This window comes from Hibiscus syriacus, unplaced genomic scaffold (assembly GCF_006381635.1).
Source record: "Hibiscus syriacus cultivar Baekdansim isolate YM2019G1 unplaced genomic scaffold, ASM638163v2 tig00110264_pilon, whole genome shotgun sequence".
Lineage (NCBI taxonomy): Eukaryota > Viridiplantae > Streptophyta > Magnoliopsida > Malvales > Malvaceae > Hibiscus > Hibiscus syriacus.
In genome coordinates this window covers 919,675-937,848 of record NW_024062653.1, presented here as the reverse complement: position 1 = coordinate 937,848, position 18,174 = coordinate 919,675, and the positions used below count along the sequence as shown (strand labels likewise).

General features: G+C 33.9%; 1 protein-coding gene and 1 non-coding gene across 2 annotated transcripts; both read left to right on the top strand.

The window, feature by feature from the left end:
- Nucleotides 1-504: 504 nt before the first annotated feature.
- TRNAL-CAG lies at nucleotides 505-585 on the top strand. The gene has a single exon. It is a non-coding gene; the product is annotated as a tRNA-Leu (tRNA).
- A 3,867-nt stretch (nucleotides 586-4,452) lies between these two features.
- On the top strand, nucleotides 4,453-14,706 carry LOC120115495 (protein YIPF1 homolog). The gene is made up of 3 exons (XM_039136202.1): nucleotides 4,453-4,586; nucleotides 14,159-14,374; nucleotides 14,470-14,706. Exons 1-3 carry the CDS (start codon nucleotides 4,453-4,455, stop codon nucleotides 14,663-14,665), a joined length of 546 nt encoding a protein of 181 aa, XP_038992133.1. The 3' UTR covers nucleotides 14,666-14,706.
- The last annotated feature ends 3,468 nt before the right edge of the window (nucleotides 14,707-18,174 follow it).

Here is an 18,174-nt window from a genome sequence, read left to right as displayed (position 1 = left end):
TCTTTTCTCTTATTATATAAAAAGAGTTAGATATATATTTGGTACTTGAGTTAGATATGCTTTTTAAATTGATATTTAAAGAATTTTATTTTAAAATTAAAATTCAAAGTTTTTTTTATCTATTGTTTTGATATGTTTAATATTTTTTAATATTTTATTTTTAAAAAAATATATGATGACATCATTATTGATATTTTTTTCAATTTATTACTTAAACTTAGATAAAAAATTTAATTGGATATTTGACGCTAATGTAGTCTTCATCGTCCAATTAAGATGTGACACGTGACATGTAATGATAGTATAATCTTGATCACTCAATGCTAGGTAAGTAAGTTGATAGATAGTTGAGATGCCAAGTCAACATAGGTATTACTTTGGGGGAAAATATCAATTAATGTGCAAATTTGATAAAATTTATCAAGTTAATGTACTAATTTGTAAAAGAACCCTTTTAATTAAAATTAGTTTAATTAAATAATATCTTGAACTTTATGTCACGAAGTCAAGATGGCCGAGTTGGTCTAAGGCGCCAGTTTCAGGTACTGGTCCGAAAGGGCATGGGTTCGAATCCCATTCTTGACAAATATTTTTGTGAATCTCTTACAAGAGCCCCAAATGAGAGTATTTTTGGATGCCAAAAATAAAGCAAGCTTGACGGGCTCCTCAAATCGCTATTGCTCGATCGACCCAAACATCATTTTTTTTAGGATTAAATATAGAATAAGTGTTAAAATTATATCGTTTTTTACGAATATATGCTTAAAGTATTTTTTTTGACATATTATGGTGTCTAACGTTAAAAATGTTATTATTTTATGTGTCTGGACTGTCAACGATGTTAATTTCTTCCGTTAAGTGACATATGTCACAATTTAGTGATTTTTTTTTTTAAATTGAAAATATTATTATATTTATAAAACACTAACTTTTCTTAAATTAAAAAAAAAACTCTAAAATCCCTAAATCCTAACCTTAACTCATGTCACCACCTTTTCTGACCACGACCACCGCCGCCGACGTAGTCCCTACTATCCTCCTAGTTATACGTTGCCGTAGTTGTCAGTGATTAGCCGTCAAAATAGCGTGGGATCATTATTTTAATCTTAGGGCTTACAGGGTATAAAATGTCGAGTCGTCGTCGGTCGGTCACAATTTCATAGAGCTTTTGGTCGCTAAGGGAAGTTGAGGTCATGTAGAGCTTCGTTGACGTCAAAAAGCAATGGTCGATTTAGGTTTAGGAGTTGAAATGAATGTTTTCAAAATTTTAGGGTTATTTCAAAAAATTTAAGTTTTTAAAATATATATTTTTAATTTTAAATAATTTTTTAAAGTAATAGATTATGACACGTGTCATTTAACGTGGGAAATTAACACTGTTGACAGTTCGACACCTAGGTAACGTTTGTAACTTTAGACACTGAAATGAGTCAAAAAATACTTTAGACACATATTCGTAAAAAAAAGTATAGTTTTAGCATTTATTTTATATTTAAGCATTTTTTATAATAATAAGTAGTTTTATTATCTTAATAATATAAATGAGAAAAAAATATATTTATAAAAAAAATTAATTATACTAACAGTTTAAATGATATTTTTTATAAAAGTTATTTAATAAATAATTATGAGTAAAATGATAAATCTATATATAATTTTTTTGATTTATACTGAATCTTTAAATAGTGATTTTTACTTATTTTATTTAAAAATTATATTAAAATTTGACAATTATAAAATTATATATTAATTATCACTAACAAAATTAATGCTCGATGAATTTGTGACACTATCTCAATAGAGAGATTAAAGGGTAAAGTATACAAATGGTCCTCGATTATATGATATTATTTTATTGAATATATTAACTATTAAAAGTTATAAAATGATCCATCTCCTATCGGAAGTTGCTTTGTTGAGTCAATTGACTATTTAAAAAGTTACAAAATAGTCACTCAACTATTCATTATATTTCAAACTTGTCATTTTTTGTTAAAAATTAACGGTCATCTAAGTTAGATGTTACCATGCTGACTAAGATATGATAGTCATTTGAGATTATGAGATCATATTTTACTATATCTCGATCAGCAGGTTAATATATAACTCAGTTTGTCGTCAAATTTTTAACAGAAAAGGGCTAGTTTAGAACATAATGAATAGTCGAATGACTATTTTTTAACTTTAATAGTCAAAAGACTCAACAAAACAATTTCTTATAATTGGAGGTCTATTTTGTAACTTTGAATAGTTAGGAGACTTAATAAAGAAATATCATATAGCCAAGGGATTATTCATATATTTTACCGTTAGTAATAACTTACAATTTAAGTACTTGAATTTTTGGATTACTAACACGTGAAATTATTTGTCTCTTTTTATATTCTATGTTACTTGTAATGTAAATTTTAGGTCATTGGTGTAATTAAATTTATGATTTTTAAAAAATAATAATAATAAAATTTTGTGACCTAAATTTTAGGTCATCGGTGTAATTAAATTTTTAATGATAGAATACTAAATTGAAATTTAAACTAAATACATGGTATGAATTTAAAAAAATAAAATAAAATTTAAATGTTAAGCAAAACAAAAGTGATAATTTAAGTGTCAAACATATACAACAACAACAACAAAACCCTATTCTCATATGCAATAGGGTAAAAGGGAGGTAGGGTAGTAGGCGGCCCACAATACCAGGTTGATAAGTGTCAAACATATAGTTTACCCAAATAAATTTTTAGGACACTTTACAATAGGGATGGACATATCGAGTTTCAATCACCCCAATCTGATCGGACATGAAAAATATATATTATCCACCTAAAACTTGATCTAACTTAGGTTTAAAGTGACTTTACCTGACCCAAAATTCGACCATTCTTTTAAAATAAAAACTAAACTTGAACAAATCTAAAACAAATATATTTATAAAAAATATTATTTTCTTGATAAAACATGGATCTAGTTAAGAAATAATATAAAGAGAGTTATTATTGCAACTATCTCTAAATACATAAGATATAATTACATTATTTTTTTAAATTAAATTAAGTTAAATATTTTTACCTTAAATCTAAACTCATACTTTAAAGACTCCGCCCCCACCTAAACTTAAACCTGATTTTTTAAAGCATTGATTCTATAAAATTGAATCGGGTGAAAACTCGTCGAGTTCGACTTTGTTTGTCCCTATTTTTCATCATCAATATTAAAATGAATCATCAGAAAAGGAGAAAAACGCGTGAAACTCAGCGCTCCTGAAACGCGCGTACCAATAGAAGGAGCTTTCTGTTTTGTACCGTTGATCACTCCATTATTTTGAAATCTTCCTTCCCTCGTCGTCTCCGTTGCCTCCGATTTACTTAATAACTGATTTCCACTTTACAAAGAAAAAAGATTTTTTTTTTAATTACACTTTCCGTTAATTTCTCGATTCCATCTCTTTTTATCAATGGATGAATCATTATCGTATTCAGATCTTCCAACCAGTCATTTACTCGGCTCAGTTCCCGTAAGCATGGTTTTCAAAACCGGATCGATTAACGAACCGGTAATGCTATCGGTTTTTTAGTTCAATCAGTCGAATCGGTCCGACTGGTCGGAAGAACCGGACGACGTCATAATTATTTAAAAAATTAAATAAAAATACCAAAAATATTTAATAAAAAAATAATTTTTTTATATCACAATTCATATTCAAAGTAAGTTATAACATATATAAATTAAAAATCATAAAATCAAGTAAAACAAAATGATTCAAATTAACTACAACATAATATTTAAGGTAAAACATATTAAATAATAAATATAATTATATAACTATAATTAAAAAATAATTTGGGCTAAAAAAATCATAACAAAATGATATTGTTTGGTTTATTTTTTTTTAAAACAATCTCACATGGCTAAAAAACATAAAAGATCATCCTAACTAACTTCTATAAATAATAGAGGTAATTTGGCATTCAAAATCATGGAGCCTTTTGGTAAGCATTGAGTGAACTATTCTTTCACTTCAATCAAGCTCGAATTTTAGGCTTCAATCGAGCTTCTAAATTTTTTTTGAGTTCAAGCCTTTTCGAGTTCAAGTTTCAATATTATATTTCGAGTTCGAGTTAAACTTCATAATTTTTAGCTCGTGAGTTTGAATCGAGTTGAGCTTACTTTTAAATTTTTCAAGTTTGAGTTCTGGCCGGTTCACTAGTAGCAGTTCTGGCCGGTTCACTAGTAGCGGTTCAACCGGTCTAGATTGAACAGGACTAGGCAACGGTTCCCAGTTATACCGGCCGGTCCAGTTTTCAAAACAATGCCCGTAAGCTTCTTAATTTTCTTTTCCCCCTTCATTTTCTGTTAATTTTACTATTTTTCGAATTTAATTGTTAAGAATTAAGATTCGGCATTTTTATGTGATTTGGTTTCGACATTCATCCGAATTCCAGGCTAATATAAATGAAGATAAGAAGGCCTCGTATGCAGAGAAGCTTGCGTCAAAGCTTCATTTGTCTTGATTTTTGCCATATATTTAGGTATGGACATATCTGGATCACAACCACATTGGTCTTTATGCTTTCTTCCTTTGGAAGGCTAAAATTAAGAAATTATAAAGTGGTGGATTTAATTTGGTATTTTGAAAGAAACAATAGGTTAAATTGTAAAAATTCAAAGTTGGTAGACCGTGTTGAGAAGTGCAGAAAGTTTAGTGACTAAACTCATGATTTAACCATTTTTCTTTAGGAGTTAATATAACTCTCATTTCCCGTGTATTTTCTGCAGAAAATGCTCATAATTCCTCTCTCGGTCAACAAATTTCAACTCCGATCTACTCACCGTCCGACCTCCGATCGACGAGCCGAAACCACCATCGTGTTCGTTGTCGAGCGAGGAAAAAAATCCCTCAAAACTTTTGTCGTGAATCGTCGCCGTTCTTCGTTAATTTCAGTCGGAAGTATCGTCGATAATAATTCAATTTCAATTGGTTTTCGTCGATTCACAACGATCCGAGCATCCGTTTACGACACCTCCCGCACCATCGTGTTCCTTGCATCGTTCCGAGTCTGACGGTGTCATCCTTGGTCTCCGTCGACGGCGGCGCGTGAAGAGGTGAAGCGGTCAAAGTTTCCGATTCGTTGAAATCGAGCTCTCCGCCGTTCAAAAAATTTGAACCGAGCATTGTAAGTATCTAGAGATCGCTTAAAATAATTTTTAGGAATTTTTCCGGGAATTTAGCACTGTTTACGCGCCGCCACTGCGCGTGGGGAAGAAAAAAATGACTGGTTTTGCTCCTATTTTGACCGGTTTGACCGGTCATAACCCGACCCGACCCGTTGACCCTTTGACCGTTGACCGGCGTTGACCATTGTTGACCAAAATTTTGACCAGCTTTGACCGGGCATTAAACGACCTTTGACTTTGACCGAGTATACCTATCCTGACATTTTTCGACGTTCCAAATCTGATTCCGCAGTCTGTTTTTCGAAATTCGAACTCGAAGGCCTCGAAATTGCCGGTCAAACTCGTTGACTTTGATTTTGACCAAAAATTCCAAATTTCCAAAAAGTCATATTTTATGCTTTTGACGTCTTGAATCCGAATACGAAGTCCGTTTCGCCAAATTCGAACCCGATAAGCTATTTTTTCACTGATTTAGCACTCGATTAGATCCGTTTATCGTAATTAAGCTCCGTTTTTTTATATAATTTATGTTGATATGTATCTGAGGAATTATTGAAAGTTGAATTGAAGATCAAAGGCATTCGAATGGAATTTTTATGGTCGATCAGTATTTCACGAAAATCGAGGTAATACTTTACTACCTCTTTATGCTTTATGGAACATGTTAATATTGATAAATGCATGAATAAGATAATATTGGTCACTTTTGTGGAGTTGGTTAATTTATACACTCGATATGAATGTGGTAGAAATTCAGTAACTGAATATGGATCGAATGACTAATATAAGAGATTGAAAGATTGTTAGAATTAAATTACAAGTTTGTGATTAGTGATAAAGAAATCAGACATAGATTTGTAAATTATATTTTATATCATCAAAAGTTAAATATTAAAAGTACTTGGATGAGAAATTATGAGAATATTCTGATAGGGTAAAATTACAAAAATACCCTTATATTGTAGGATGACAAGAATTGTCCCTGGAAGTTGGTTAATAACTCTGAAAAGACATATTGATCCGATATAACTACTGATGTGCATAAGAAATGTTAGTTTTATTTGAAAATGATGGATAACCGATTTTAATCCTAGAAGAGTTTGTGAAGGAATCATTTCAAGATCAAAGAATGTTCGGGAAAGCAATTAACCATTGGATCTCTAAAGTATAATTATTTTCGTTAAGAGTTAATACCGAAATTATCTGATTAAGAAATTACGAAAATGCCATTGAGAGGTAAAAATGGTCCAAGTTGACTCTGAATGAGGAAGTAACATGAGAATTTGTTTTTAAACCGATAAATTATTGATTTGATTGTTGAGATCCTATTTTTTGTATGGAAAATTCTGATAATCCGTTAGTAACATCTGAGAAGGCATTTAACTTGGAAATCTCCGACTTGAGTAAGTACGTGAAGAATAATAATTTATCGATGGTGATATTTTGTCAGAATAGTTCAAAGGGACTGACATAAATGATAAGTTTGAATTAAATAATAAGACCGAACGGAAGGAAACGATTGAAATATTCTAGATTTGTAAAATGACCAAAATACCCCTGGAATGGAAATGACTCAAGAATGTCACCAAGCTCAGGAATGAATGGATATACTCAAGCTTTGAAATGAATAGAAAAATATTGAGCACTAAAATGACCAAAATACCCTATTGGCCTAGAATAAGTAAATGTCTTGATTAATTAAGGAATCCAAATAAACATGGATGTTGTACTGCTCTTAAAAGTTATGGAACGCAGCTTAAGTGATCAACCAATGTTAGTGCTATATCATTACCTGAATGATATAAGTACCACTTGAATGTTTGTTCATCTTCTCAAATTTGGATCGATGATAATTCTGGAAGTACTTGGCTCAGCTCAACTCTAGAGCGCATACAGTACAAATAAGTGGGTATTCGTGAGTCAAATCAACCACGAATACCAGAATGACTTTATTATACGAATAAATTGAACTGAAATGAAGTACAACGTGTATTTGAAATTCAGAAACGTATGAATTATTCTGGAAAACTTTAAAGTAATCGGGATAGACTTGCTTACTAAACGAACTAAGTAACATCAATGACTGAGGATTAAATAGGTGATTGGATGAGTTTGGAAACACTGTTGAACTTACATGATGAATTGTCCTTATGGGTTATGAGCCATGGATCAAGTATGTCCGTATTTCCTGATATTGTTGAAACGTGGAAATGAAATAAAGACCGTTGGAAGATTTATTCAGTGATGATTATGGGGATGATCTATGGATCTGCATTATGGTATTAAAGAGTGAATACACTGGAAGGATAATGAATTGACTTGTTGACATGCATCAGTTTGGGAGTTGTGTAACTCGAGTTGTTTGATAATATGATCGATAGTCGTAGATTGTAAATGACTTGAATCTTCGATTCTATATTTCATCTAAAATCACTTCGGTCATGTTTGATAAAGCAAGTAACACATAAGGAAAAGATTTTGAATACCTCATTTGGTTCAATTGGACTGAAATCCTATGAATTCAAAGTATATTCCTGAATACCCCTGATTGTTTGGGTAATGGAATCACTCGTAGTAAATCTGAATTTAGAATTATTATGTATAAAGGTTCCTGAACGTTTTCCTAATGCACATGAAAATATAGTGGGATTTTAAAGTATCAACCTTAAATGTCTGGCTAGATCGGTTAGTAATCGATTCTCCTCAATAGAACCTTGTTCCTGGAATTCGATCAAATTTCATAAGTTTCATGTTATCCATAATGATAACTACAATGGCCTCTGAAAATACTTGGATTCTCTAGTGTATTCCTTATTTATTACTGAACTGTTTTATTTGTTTTAAAATGTGGTACACTGAATTCTATGGCTCACATTTTATTGATGCACCAATTTATTGTGATGTTTTATGGATTAAGACGACTATCTGATTTTTTGTTTGAACTGGTATTGGATTTCCATGTATATGGATTTATGGAATTTATGTCACGGTGCAATTGCATTTTTGATACGGATTTATAAAGTACAGCTCTGATCAAGCTGGAAAACTTTGACGGACCTAATGTGACTCTAGGGTAGGCTCACGGGCCCTAAGATATTCCATTAGGTTGGTTCCCTTTTGCTGTGTGCTTAGGGTAAGCCCTATTGACTTACGGACTTAAGGATACATGCCCCAAAGCCTATCCTTAGGTTGGCTTCCTTTTCGCTGTGTGCTTAAGGTAAGCCCTATGGACGCAGTTCTAGGAACTACGGATGGTGTACAAGAGAATGGTTTAAACTACAAGTTCCAAAAGTTAAATTTCATTATGATTTTTATGAGATTTACTGAACTATCATTTGATAAGTGTACCTATTATGATTTTATTGTACTCTTGGAACACACTAGACATCCTATTCGATCTCCTGAAAATGTTAAACTATGAATGCTTCTTTTGAACAGAGATTCATGGCTTCTACTCGATGAACTTCTAAGAGAACCCCAAATTATTCCACAAACTGGTATACGTATGATTCAATAAGGAAATTATATGGCTTTCCATTTATCTATATGTCATGTAGCATCATCTGGTAGTTCTGTATTACTGAGCTTTCCGAAGCTCACTCTATTACTCAACATTGCAGGTTAAAAGAATTGTACCAGTACAGTTATCGACATCAGTAAGGGAGTTCTTCCGGCGTTGTTTTCAGAGTATGATACATGTGATTAGGGGGCATGTAATTGTATTTTGTTTTATATACGAGTCTGAAAATCTGTTTTTATTTCTGAATACTAATAAATGATTTTATACGTTACATGTTTTAAGAAAAGTTTTAAATTTTTCGCTATTTTTACAGTGGGTCGCTCCGGTGGCACTAATGTGACAACCCAGATCGGATCGGGTTATCCGCATCGGTCTGGGGGTTACATTTAGTGGTATCAAAGCATTTGGTTTGAGTCAAAATTTTTCAAGATAGACCGACTGGTCGAATGTCAAAATATGTCTGATCAGTACATGCCCCTAGACTGCAATCGTACCTCTCTGAGCCGGAACTCCAGGGCTGAGTCCTTATCTGTAGCGAGTAAACCAAAGTTTCTATCTGTTAAGGCTATACTTGTACAAAAAGGAATACCAGTAACATCTGTTTAAACGTTGTAAAGTACCTCACGAGCCATGTGAGAGTTATTTATCTGAAAAATTCTGACTTGACTCCGGAAATGAAATTGGGGTATGCTACTGCTCTATGAGCCTATTCTCATGACAAAGACTGAATTGTTACTCAAGGAAATTTTCGTTCAGATTCTTTTATTGAAATGAGGAAAAGTTATGATAAGAATGTATGCTTAGGTGGTTAAGGATTAGTGGAGGATCCGTACTTTTGTAAAAACTACTTAAAGATATGAGAGAAACTGATGAAAGTTTTATTTCTGCAATTATGTGACATGAATGAATTTCGAGGACGAAATTCTTTTTAAGGAGGGGAGAATTGTAAAACCCCAATTTAGGGGCTAAAATTAAGAAATTATAAAGTGGTGGATTTAATTTAGTAATTTGAAAGAAACAGTGGGTTAAATTGTAAAATTTTAAAGTTGGCAGACCGTTTTGAGAAGTGCAGGAAGTTCAGTGGCTAAACTCATGATTTGACCATTTTTCTTTAGGAGTTAATATAACCCCCATTTCCCGTGCATTTTCTGCAGAAAATGCTCATAATTCCTCTCCCGGTCACCAACTTTCAACTCCGATCTACTCGTTGTCCGACCTTCGATCGACGAGCCGAAACCACCATCGTGTTCGTTGTCGAGCGAGGAAAAAAACAACTCAAAGCTTTTGTCGTGAATCGTCGCCGTTGGTCGTTAATTTCAGTCGGAAGTATCGTCGATAATAACTCAATTTCAATTGGTTTTTCGTCGATTCACAATGATCCGAGCATCCGTTTACGACACCTCCCGCACCATCGTGTTCCTTGCATCGTTCCGAGTCTGCCGGTGTCATCCTTGGTCTCCGTCGACGACGACGCGTGAGGAGGTGAAGCGGTCAAAGTTTCCGATTCGTTGTAATCGAGCTCTCCGCCGTTCAAAAATTTGAACCGAGCATTGCAAGTATCTCGAAATCGCTCAAAATAATTTTTAGGAATTTTTTCGGGAATTTAGCACTGTTTACGCGCCGCCACTACGCGTGGGGATGAAAAAAATAACCGATTTTGCTCCTATTTTGACCGGTCATAACCCGACCCGACCCGTTGACCCGACTTGACTCATTGACCCGTTGAACCGTTGACCGTTGACCGGCGTTGACCAAAACTTTGATTGGCTTTGACCGGGCATTAAACGACCTTTGACTTTGACCGAGTATACCTATCCTGACATTTTTCGACGTTCCAAATCTGATTCCACAGTCAGTTTTTTGAAATTCGAACTCGAAGACCTCGAAATTGCCGGTCAAACCCGTTGACTTTGATTTTGACCGAAAATTCCAAATTTCTAAAAAGTCATATTTTATGCTTTCGACGTCCTGAATCCGAATCCGAAGTCTGTTTCGCCAAATTCGAACCCGATAAGCTGTTTTTCACTGATTTAGCACCCGATTCGATCCGTTTATAGTAATTAAGCTCCGTTTTTTATATAATTTATGTTGATATGTATCTGAGGAATTATTGGAAGTTGAATTGAAGATCAAAGGCGTTCGAATGGAATTTTTATGGTCGATCAGTATTGCACGGAAATCGAGGTAATACTTTACTACCTCTTTATGCTTTATGGAACATGTTAATGTTGGTAAATGCATGAATAAGATAATATTGGCCACTTTTGTGGAGTTGGTTAATTTATACACTCGATATGAAAGTGGTAGAAATTCGGTAACTGAATATGGATCGAATGACTAATATAAGAGATTGAAAGATTGTTAGAATTAAATTACAAGTTTGTGATTAGAGATAAAGAAATCAGACATGGATTTGTAAATTATATTTTATATCATCAAAGGTTAAATGTTAAAATTACTTGGATGGAAAATTATGAGAATATTCTGGTAGGGTAAAATTACGAAAATACCCTTATATTGTAGGATGACAAGAATTGTCCCTGAAAGTTGGTTAATAACTCTGAAAAGACATATTGATTCGATATAACTACTGATGTGCATAAGAAATGTTAGTTTTATTTGGAAATTATGGATAACTGGTTTTAATCCTAGGAGAGTTTGTGAAGGAATCATTTCATGATCAAAGAATGTTCGGGAAAGTAATTAACCATTGGATCTCTAAAGTATAATTATTTTCGTTAAGAGTTAATACCGAAATTATCTGATTAAGAAATTATGAAAATGCCCTTGAGAGGTAAAAATGGTCCAAGTTGACTCTGAATGAGGAAGTAACATGAGAATTTGTTTTTAAACCGATAAATTATTGATTTGATTGTTGAGATCCTATTTTTTGTATGGAAAATTCTGATAATCCGTTAGTAACATCTGAGAAGGCATTTAACTTGGAAATCTCCGACTTGAGTAAGTACGTGAAGAATAATAATTTATCGATGGTGATATTTTGTCAGAATAGTTCAAAGGGACTGACATAAATGATAAGTTTGAATTAAATAATAAGACCGAACGGAAGGAAATGATTGAAATATTCTAGATTTGTAAAATGACCAAAATACCCCTGGAATAGAAATGACTCAAGAATGTCACCAAGCTCAGGAATGAATGGATATACTCAAGCTTTGAAATGAATAGAAAAATATTGAGCACTAAAATGACCAAAATGCCCTATTGGCCTAGAATAAGTAAATGTCTTGGATTAATTAAGGAATCCAAATAAACATGGATGTTGTACTGCTCTTAAAAGTTATGGAACACAGCTTAAGTGATCAACCAATGTTAGTGCTATATCATTACCTGAATGATATAAGTACCACTTGAATGTTTATTCATCTTCTCAAATTTGGATCGATAATAATTCTGGAAGTACTTGGCTCAACTCAACTCTAGAGCGCATACATTACTAATAAGTGGGTATTCGTAAGTCAAATCAACCACGAATACCAGAATGACTTTATTATATGAATAAATTGAACTGAAATGAAGTACAACGTGTATTTGAAATTCAGAAAAAACTGAATTATTCTGGAAAACTTTAAAGTAATCGGGATAGACTTGCTTACTAAACGAACTAAGTAACATCAATGACTGAGGATTAAATAGGTGATTGGATGAGTTTGGAAACACTGTTGAACTTACATGATGAATTGTCCTTATGGGTTATGAGCCATGGATCAAGTACGTCCGTATTTCCTGATATTGTTGAAACGTGGAAATGAAATAAAGACCGTTGGAAGATTTATTCAGTGATGATTATGGGGATGATCTATGGATCTGCATTATGGTATTAAAGAGTGAATACACTGGAAGGATAATGAATTGACTTGTTGACATGCATCAGTTTAGGAGTTGTGTAACTCGAGTTGTTTGATAATATGATCGATAGTCGTAGATTGTAAATGACTTGAATCTTCGATTCTATATTTCATCTAAAACCACTTCTGTCATGTTTGAAAAAGCAAGTAACACATAAGGAAAAGATTTTGAATACCTCATTTGGTTCAATTGGACTGAAATCCTATGAATTCAAAGTATATTCCTGAATACCCCTAATTGTTTGGGTAATGGAATCACTCGCAGTAAATCTGAATTTAGAATTATTATGTATAAAGGTTCCTGAACGTTTTCCTAATGCACACGAAAATATAGTGGGGTTCTAAAGTATCAACCTTAAATGTCTGGCTAGATCGGTTAGTAATCGATTCTCCTCAATAGAACCTTGTTCCTGGAATTCGATCAAATTTCATAAGTTTCATGTTATCCATAATGATAACTACAATGGCCTATGAAAATACTTGGATTCTCTAGTGTGTTCCCTATTTATTACTGAACTGTTTTATTTGTTTTAAAATGTGGTACACTAAATTCTATGGCTCATGCTTTATTGATGCACCAATTTATTGTGATGTTTTATGGATTAAGACGACTATCTGATTTTTTGTTTGAACTGGTATTTGATTACCATGTATATGGATTTATGGAATTTATGTCACGGTGCAATTGCATTTTTGATACAGATTTATAAAGTACAGCTCTGATCAAGCTGGAAAACTTTGATGGACCTAATATGACTCTTGGTAGGCTCACGGGCCCTAAGATGTTCTATTAGGTTGGCTCCCTTTTGCTGTGTGCTTAGGGTAAGCCCTATGGACTTACGAACTTAAGGATACATGCCCCAAAGCCTATCCTTAGGTTGGCTTCCTTTTTCGCTGTGTGCTTAAGGTAAGCCCTATGGACGCAGTTCTAGGGACTGCGGATGGTGTACAAGAGAATGGTTTAAACTACAAGTTTCAAAAGTTAAATTTCATTATGATTTTATGAGATTTACTAAACTATCATTTGATAAGTGTACCTATTATTATTTTATTGTACTCTTGGAACACACTAGACATCCTATTCGATCTCCTGAAAATGTTAAACTATGAATGCTTCTTATGAACTGAGATTCATGGCTTCTACTCGATGAACTTCTAAGGGAACCCCAAATTATTCCGCAAACTGGTATACGTGTGATTCAATAAGGAAATTATATGGCTTTCCATTTATCTACATGTCATGTAGCATCATCTGGTAGTTCTGTATTACTGAGCTTTCCGAAGCTCACTCTATTACTCAACATTGCAGGTTAAAAGAATTGTACCAGTGCAGCTATCGACATCAGTAAGGGAGTTCTTTCGGCGTTGTTTTCAGAGTATGATACATGTGATTAGGGGGCATATAATTGTATTTTGTTTTATATACGAGTCTGAAAATCTGTTTTATTTCTGAATACTAATAAATGATTTTATACGTTACATGTTTTAAGAAAAGTTTTAAAATTTTCGCTATTTTTACAGTGGGTTGCTCCGGTGGCCCTATGTGACAACCCAGATCAGATCGGGTTATCTGCATCGGTCTGAGGGGTTACAGAAACTTTGCCACATACCTTATACAAAAGCTTACTGGTGACACTACTTCTTGGAGCTTCGATGTCGGCTATGTAAATGTAGCGGCTTCTGAAATCTATGGTTATGCAATTGTGGTGCCAATGGCATTTTTCTTGCTTCAATATCTGGGTTCAAATGCTAGCATTGTACGATTTTGGTGCATTTGGGGTTATTCTCTCTCCATTTTCATTCCAACAGCGGTAAGTTATATTTTTATGGATGGTAGAACCTTAAATGCTAATTCAGTTATATTTTTGCATCATTTTGGAGCTCAAATATATTGATCGTTTTACGGTTCCTACTGCTTATTCCAGTCGAGTTTCTACGATGGATGATTATACTAATTGCCGGAACGGCTTCAGCATGCTTTGTTTACTTGAATTTACAATCTTATACCGAGGGGGTGGATGATCTCACCATTATGGTGGTTGCTGCTTTCTTGTTGCAAATGGCCCTTGCAATCTTTATCAAGGTCTGGTTCTTTCCCTAAACCACACGAAGTCATCCTGTATGGTCCGAACACTGCTGTGGATTCTCCGATACTAGGAATTATACAAAACCTAAACATGTAACAGAAGTTAGATCTAGGGGTCGATGTTTTCAGCGACGCGTTGTGGCGCCACTAATTCGGATTTGAAGGTGGCTGATCTAATTGACGAGGTGATGTTGGTCTACCACTAATTCTCTCTTGGACATGGTTATGTAAATATAGGTTGTCATGGTCTTCATTTGTCAACTGTAATTGTTATTCAAATTTTTGTGTCAAAGATTTTGGCTCCTATGAAATACGAACAATAACTAGCTTGAAGTTACTTGGTAGACTCTCTCATTTGCCCTACTAGAACCACGGTCCTCCTGCCCATTTAAGATATTCGGCTCAATATGTGTAACGCATTGTCTGTTTTTTGGTTGGGCAATGTGGGTCGGATATGGTTAAGCCATCATTTATAATTTCAGATACAATTAGGGATAAGTAAAATTCTATATGGTTTAGAAAAAAATATTTTTTTAATTTTAAATGATTCAAGTTAATTTGGATTTATAATCCAAATTTTAATTACAAGTGGAGTTTGAATTTATAAAGTTCAAATGACTAAAATCTAAAATCGAAACATAATTTGATTTGTGGTTTGATCCTGATTTTATTGTTTCTTCAATTCCTTTTTCGTTTTAAGTTCATTTTAATCAAATTTGAATCAAATTTTCCTCAACTATAGTGATTTTTTTTTGTGTTTTGACAACATATTTCCTTTTTTTTCAATTTAATTTCTCAACTTTATGTCTTATTCAATTTGATTATTCGATTGTAACTCTTTGTAGATTCTTTATTTTCATCAATTCATTGACTCCTTTATACCTTATAAATACGTTTTCTTCAAAATCTTCTTTTAAAAAATAACATTACAAATGCATCAAAGGAGAGTAAAAAAAGGGTAAACTATGCAAATGGTCACTAATGTTTGGGTAAATGTTAGTTTTCACCACTGATGTTTGAAAAGTCACAAATCAATCATTAACGTTATCGTTTGTTAGAAAATATTCACTCGACGTTAACAACCGTTATTGTGGCTGACATAAAGCTGATGTGGCATGTTAACTGCTGATTTGATATTGTTTGACCATTATTTTGACCTACCCTTCTCTTCCATCTCTGCTCTCTCTTCTTCATACTTCATTTTAACTCAAAACTCACCATTTTTGGATGGATTAAGCTTTAATTCCAACATCAAAAAACTCAAATCAAAACTGCACAAACCAGCCTTACACACCCAAACCAGTGGAAAGCAAAAAAGTCCCCCGCAACGAAATAAACAAAACTTAAACCACCCAATACAATCAAGCTATCAATGGCTCAAACAACACAAAGCATTTTGTTAACAGACCGTCACCACTTTTGCTGCTTTCGCACCTAAACATTTGTGATTTTTACTTGTCAGAATTCCGTATTACTCATATAGATTGGCAGAACATGATCAGAGACAAATGTATCGAAAGTACAAATCTATCAGGTGATGGAAAGTTTTTAATTGTATTTCATAAGCAACTAACAACAAGATCATATTGGTTTGATGGAAAGATGAGTAGGGATCATGCTGAGGACTAAGATGTAAAAGGGAAACAGAAGACTCGCGAAATTTTCAATAACCAGAAACAACTACGGAGAGACGATTAAGCAAAAAAATAAAGGGTCGACGAATTTACTACAATTTTTATGGCATATATCACTGTTAGTTCGACTCACTAGCTCTTGACGAAGCTTGTTATTTTGTTGAATTGCTTTTTTTTTTCTCTTCAACAGGCTTTATTATAAAAGCTTTTGCCGCAATTATACAAAACATTATTGAGGATTATTATACCTTCAATATATCACATCACATACAGTAAAAGAGCTTCAGGTCCCAACCTGGAAGCGTTAAAAGCGATGTAGATATTCCACAAAAAAATACAGACCTTACTAAATCTAGGAACTATGTTACTTTAACTCGGGTGTGAGTTCCAGATACATGCATGTTTAAACACTATTGGAGTGTGTAGAATGCTAATGTGTGCATTGAGTGAGCTTTACTCTGTGTGTGAGTTGTTATGGTTGTTGAAAATAGTGACATATGAAGTTTGTTATGGATGTTGTTACAGGTAGTTGTGAGATTGAGTAAGCTTGAAGTCATGACTACTATATAAGCTAGTTGTGTTGTAGTTACAGAAAAGGAATAATAAAACCAAATGCTATTCATTTCTTCTTATTCAACTTCTCAACATGGTATCTTTCGCCAAGGTTCTGGGCATTTTTTTCACACTTCTAGATTTTCTTTCTTTCTGTTTCTTCACTCATGGAGTTGAATATTGCAGCTAAACGAGTTAAATCAGAGAGTCCTAAGGCCAAAGAAGAAGCCAAGATCGATGAGACCATCATCTCCGGCGATGAATTCAACTTAGAGAATGACAAGGAACCGATTTTCGTTGCTGTAGTTGTCACCGTCGATCATCATGCCGAGGTTGCTTTCACCATTTCTCCAGTGGAAACTATCGAGTCAGTCCAAGAGACCAAGAGCATGAAGAACAATAAGAAAAAGAAACAGAAGAATGAGGAGCAAGTCTCCATCACCAAGAAGCCCTTCGTCTTCAATCTGAATGCCAAGAGGTACATCAATGAGCTCAACTTTGCGGCTTAGGAATGGTTATTCCTATTGTTGTCACCATAGCTGAGATCCTGAAGCGAAATGGATTTGCAATCCAGAAAGGAATAACAACATCGACTGTGCTCAACACCCATGAGGATCGAAAGGGTCGACAGATCGAGAAAGCTAAGATTGAGATAGTGCTTGGAAAAGCTGAGAAATTTGAGGTCGTCTGGAGTGCGGTGTTGCAATTCTTTGCAAACTGGTCAACAACGACAGTAATGAGCCTCCATTATAAACTTCAATCGCTCAAGAAGGGTAGTGATAGAATGCGAGTTTACTTTACTCAAATTAAAGAGGTGAGCGATGCTCTTGCCTCCTGTTGAAGTCTGATTCCGTCGATGGGGCATGTGGTCAATATTTTAAAGGGGTTGTCGTGTGAATACTAGCCATTTGTGGCTGTTATAATTGCCATGAGGGAATCACTTTCCCTGGAAAGCTTATGTACTATGCTTGTTGATGTCAAAACCCAACTTACTGGGTTTGATACTCAAGTTGAGACACTTTCGATGAGTGCCAATCTTACTCAAGGAAAAACGGTTGATCCTAACCATGGTTCGTATGTTCATGCTTCCAATATGTTCGACCAAATGTTTCAATGATGTTGCTGGTGTCTGGTTTGTTTCACATTGTTATAGCATATATTTTTTTAGAATTTTTTTTAATGTTCATTCAAATCAAAAGTTTGTATCGATTCAAGTCGAACGGAAGGAAGCATCGCACTTTCGATTCAAGTTAAACAGAAGGAGGCATCACACTTTCGATTCAAGTAGAACGGAAGGAATCATCGCACTTCTGATTCAAGTCGAACGAAAGGAGGCAT

What these genes read in the sequence shown, in the direction of transcription:
- LOC120115495 (XM_039136202.1), top strand. Translation starts at nt 4,453, where the DNA reads ATGAAGATAAGAAGGCCTCGTATGCAGAGAAGCTTGCGTCAAAGCTTC. An exon ending in ATGCTTTCTTCCTTTGGAAG is followed by an intron (nt 4,587 to 14,158) that starts GCTAAAATTAAG and finishes GAGGGGTTACAG; the next exon opens with AAACTTTGCCACATACCTTA. An exon ending in TCCATTTTCATTCCAACAGC is followed by an intron (nt 14,375 to 14,469) that starts GGTAAGTTATAT and finishes GATCGTTTTACG; the next exon opens with GTTCCTACTGCTTATTCCAG.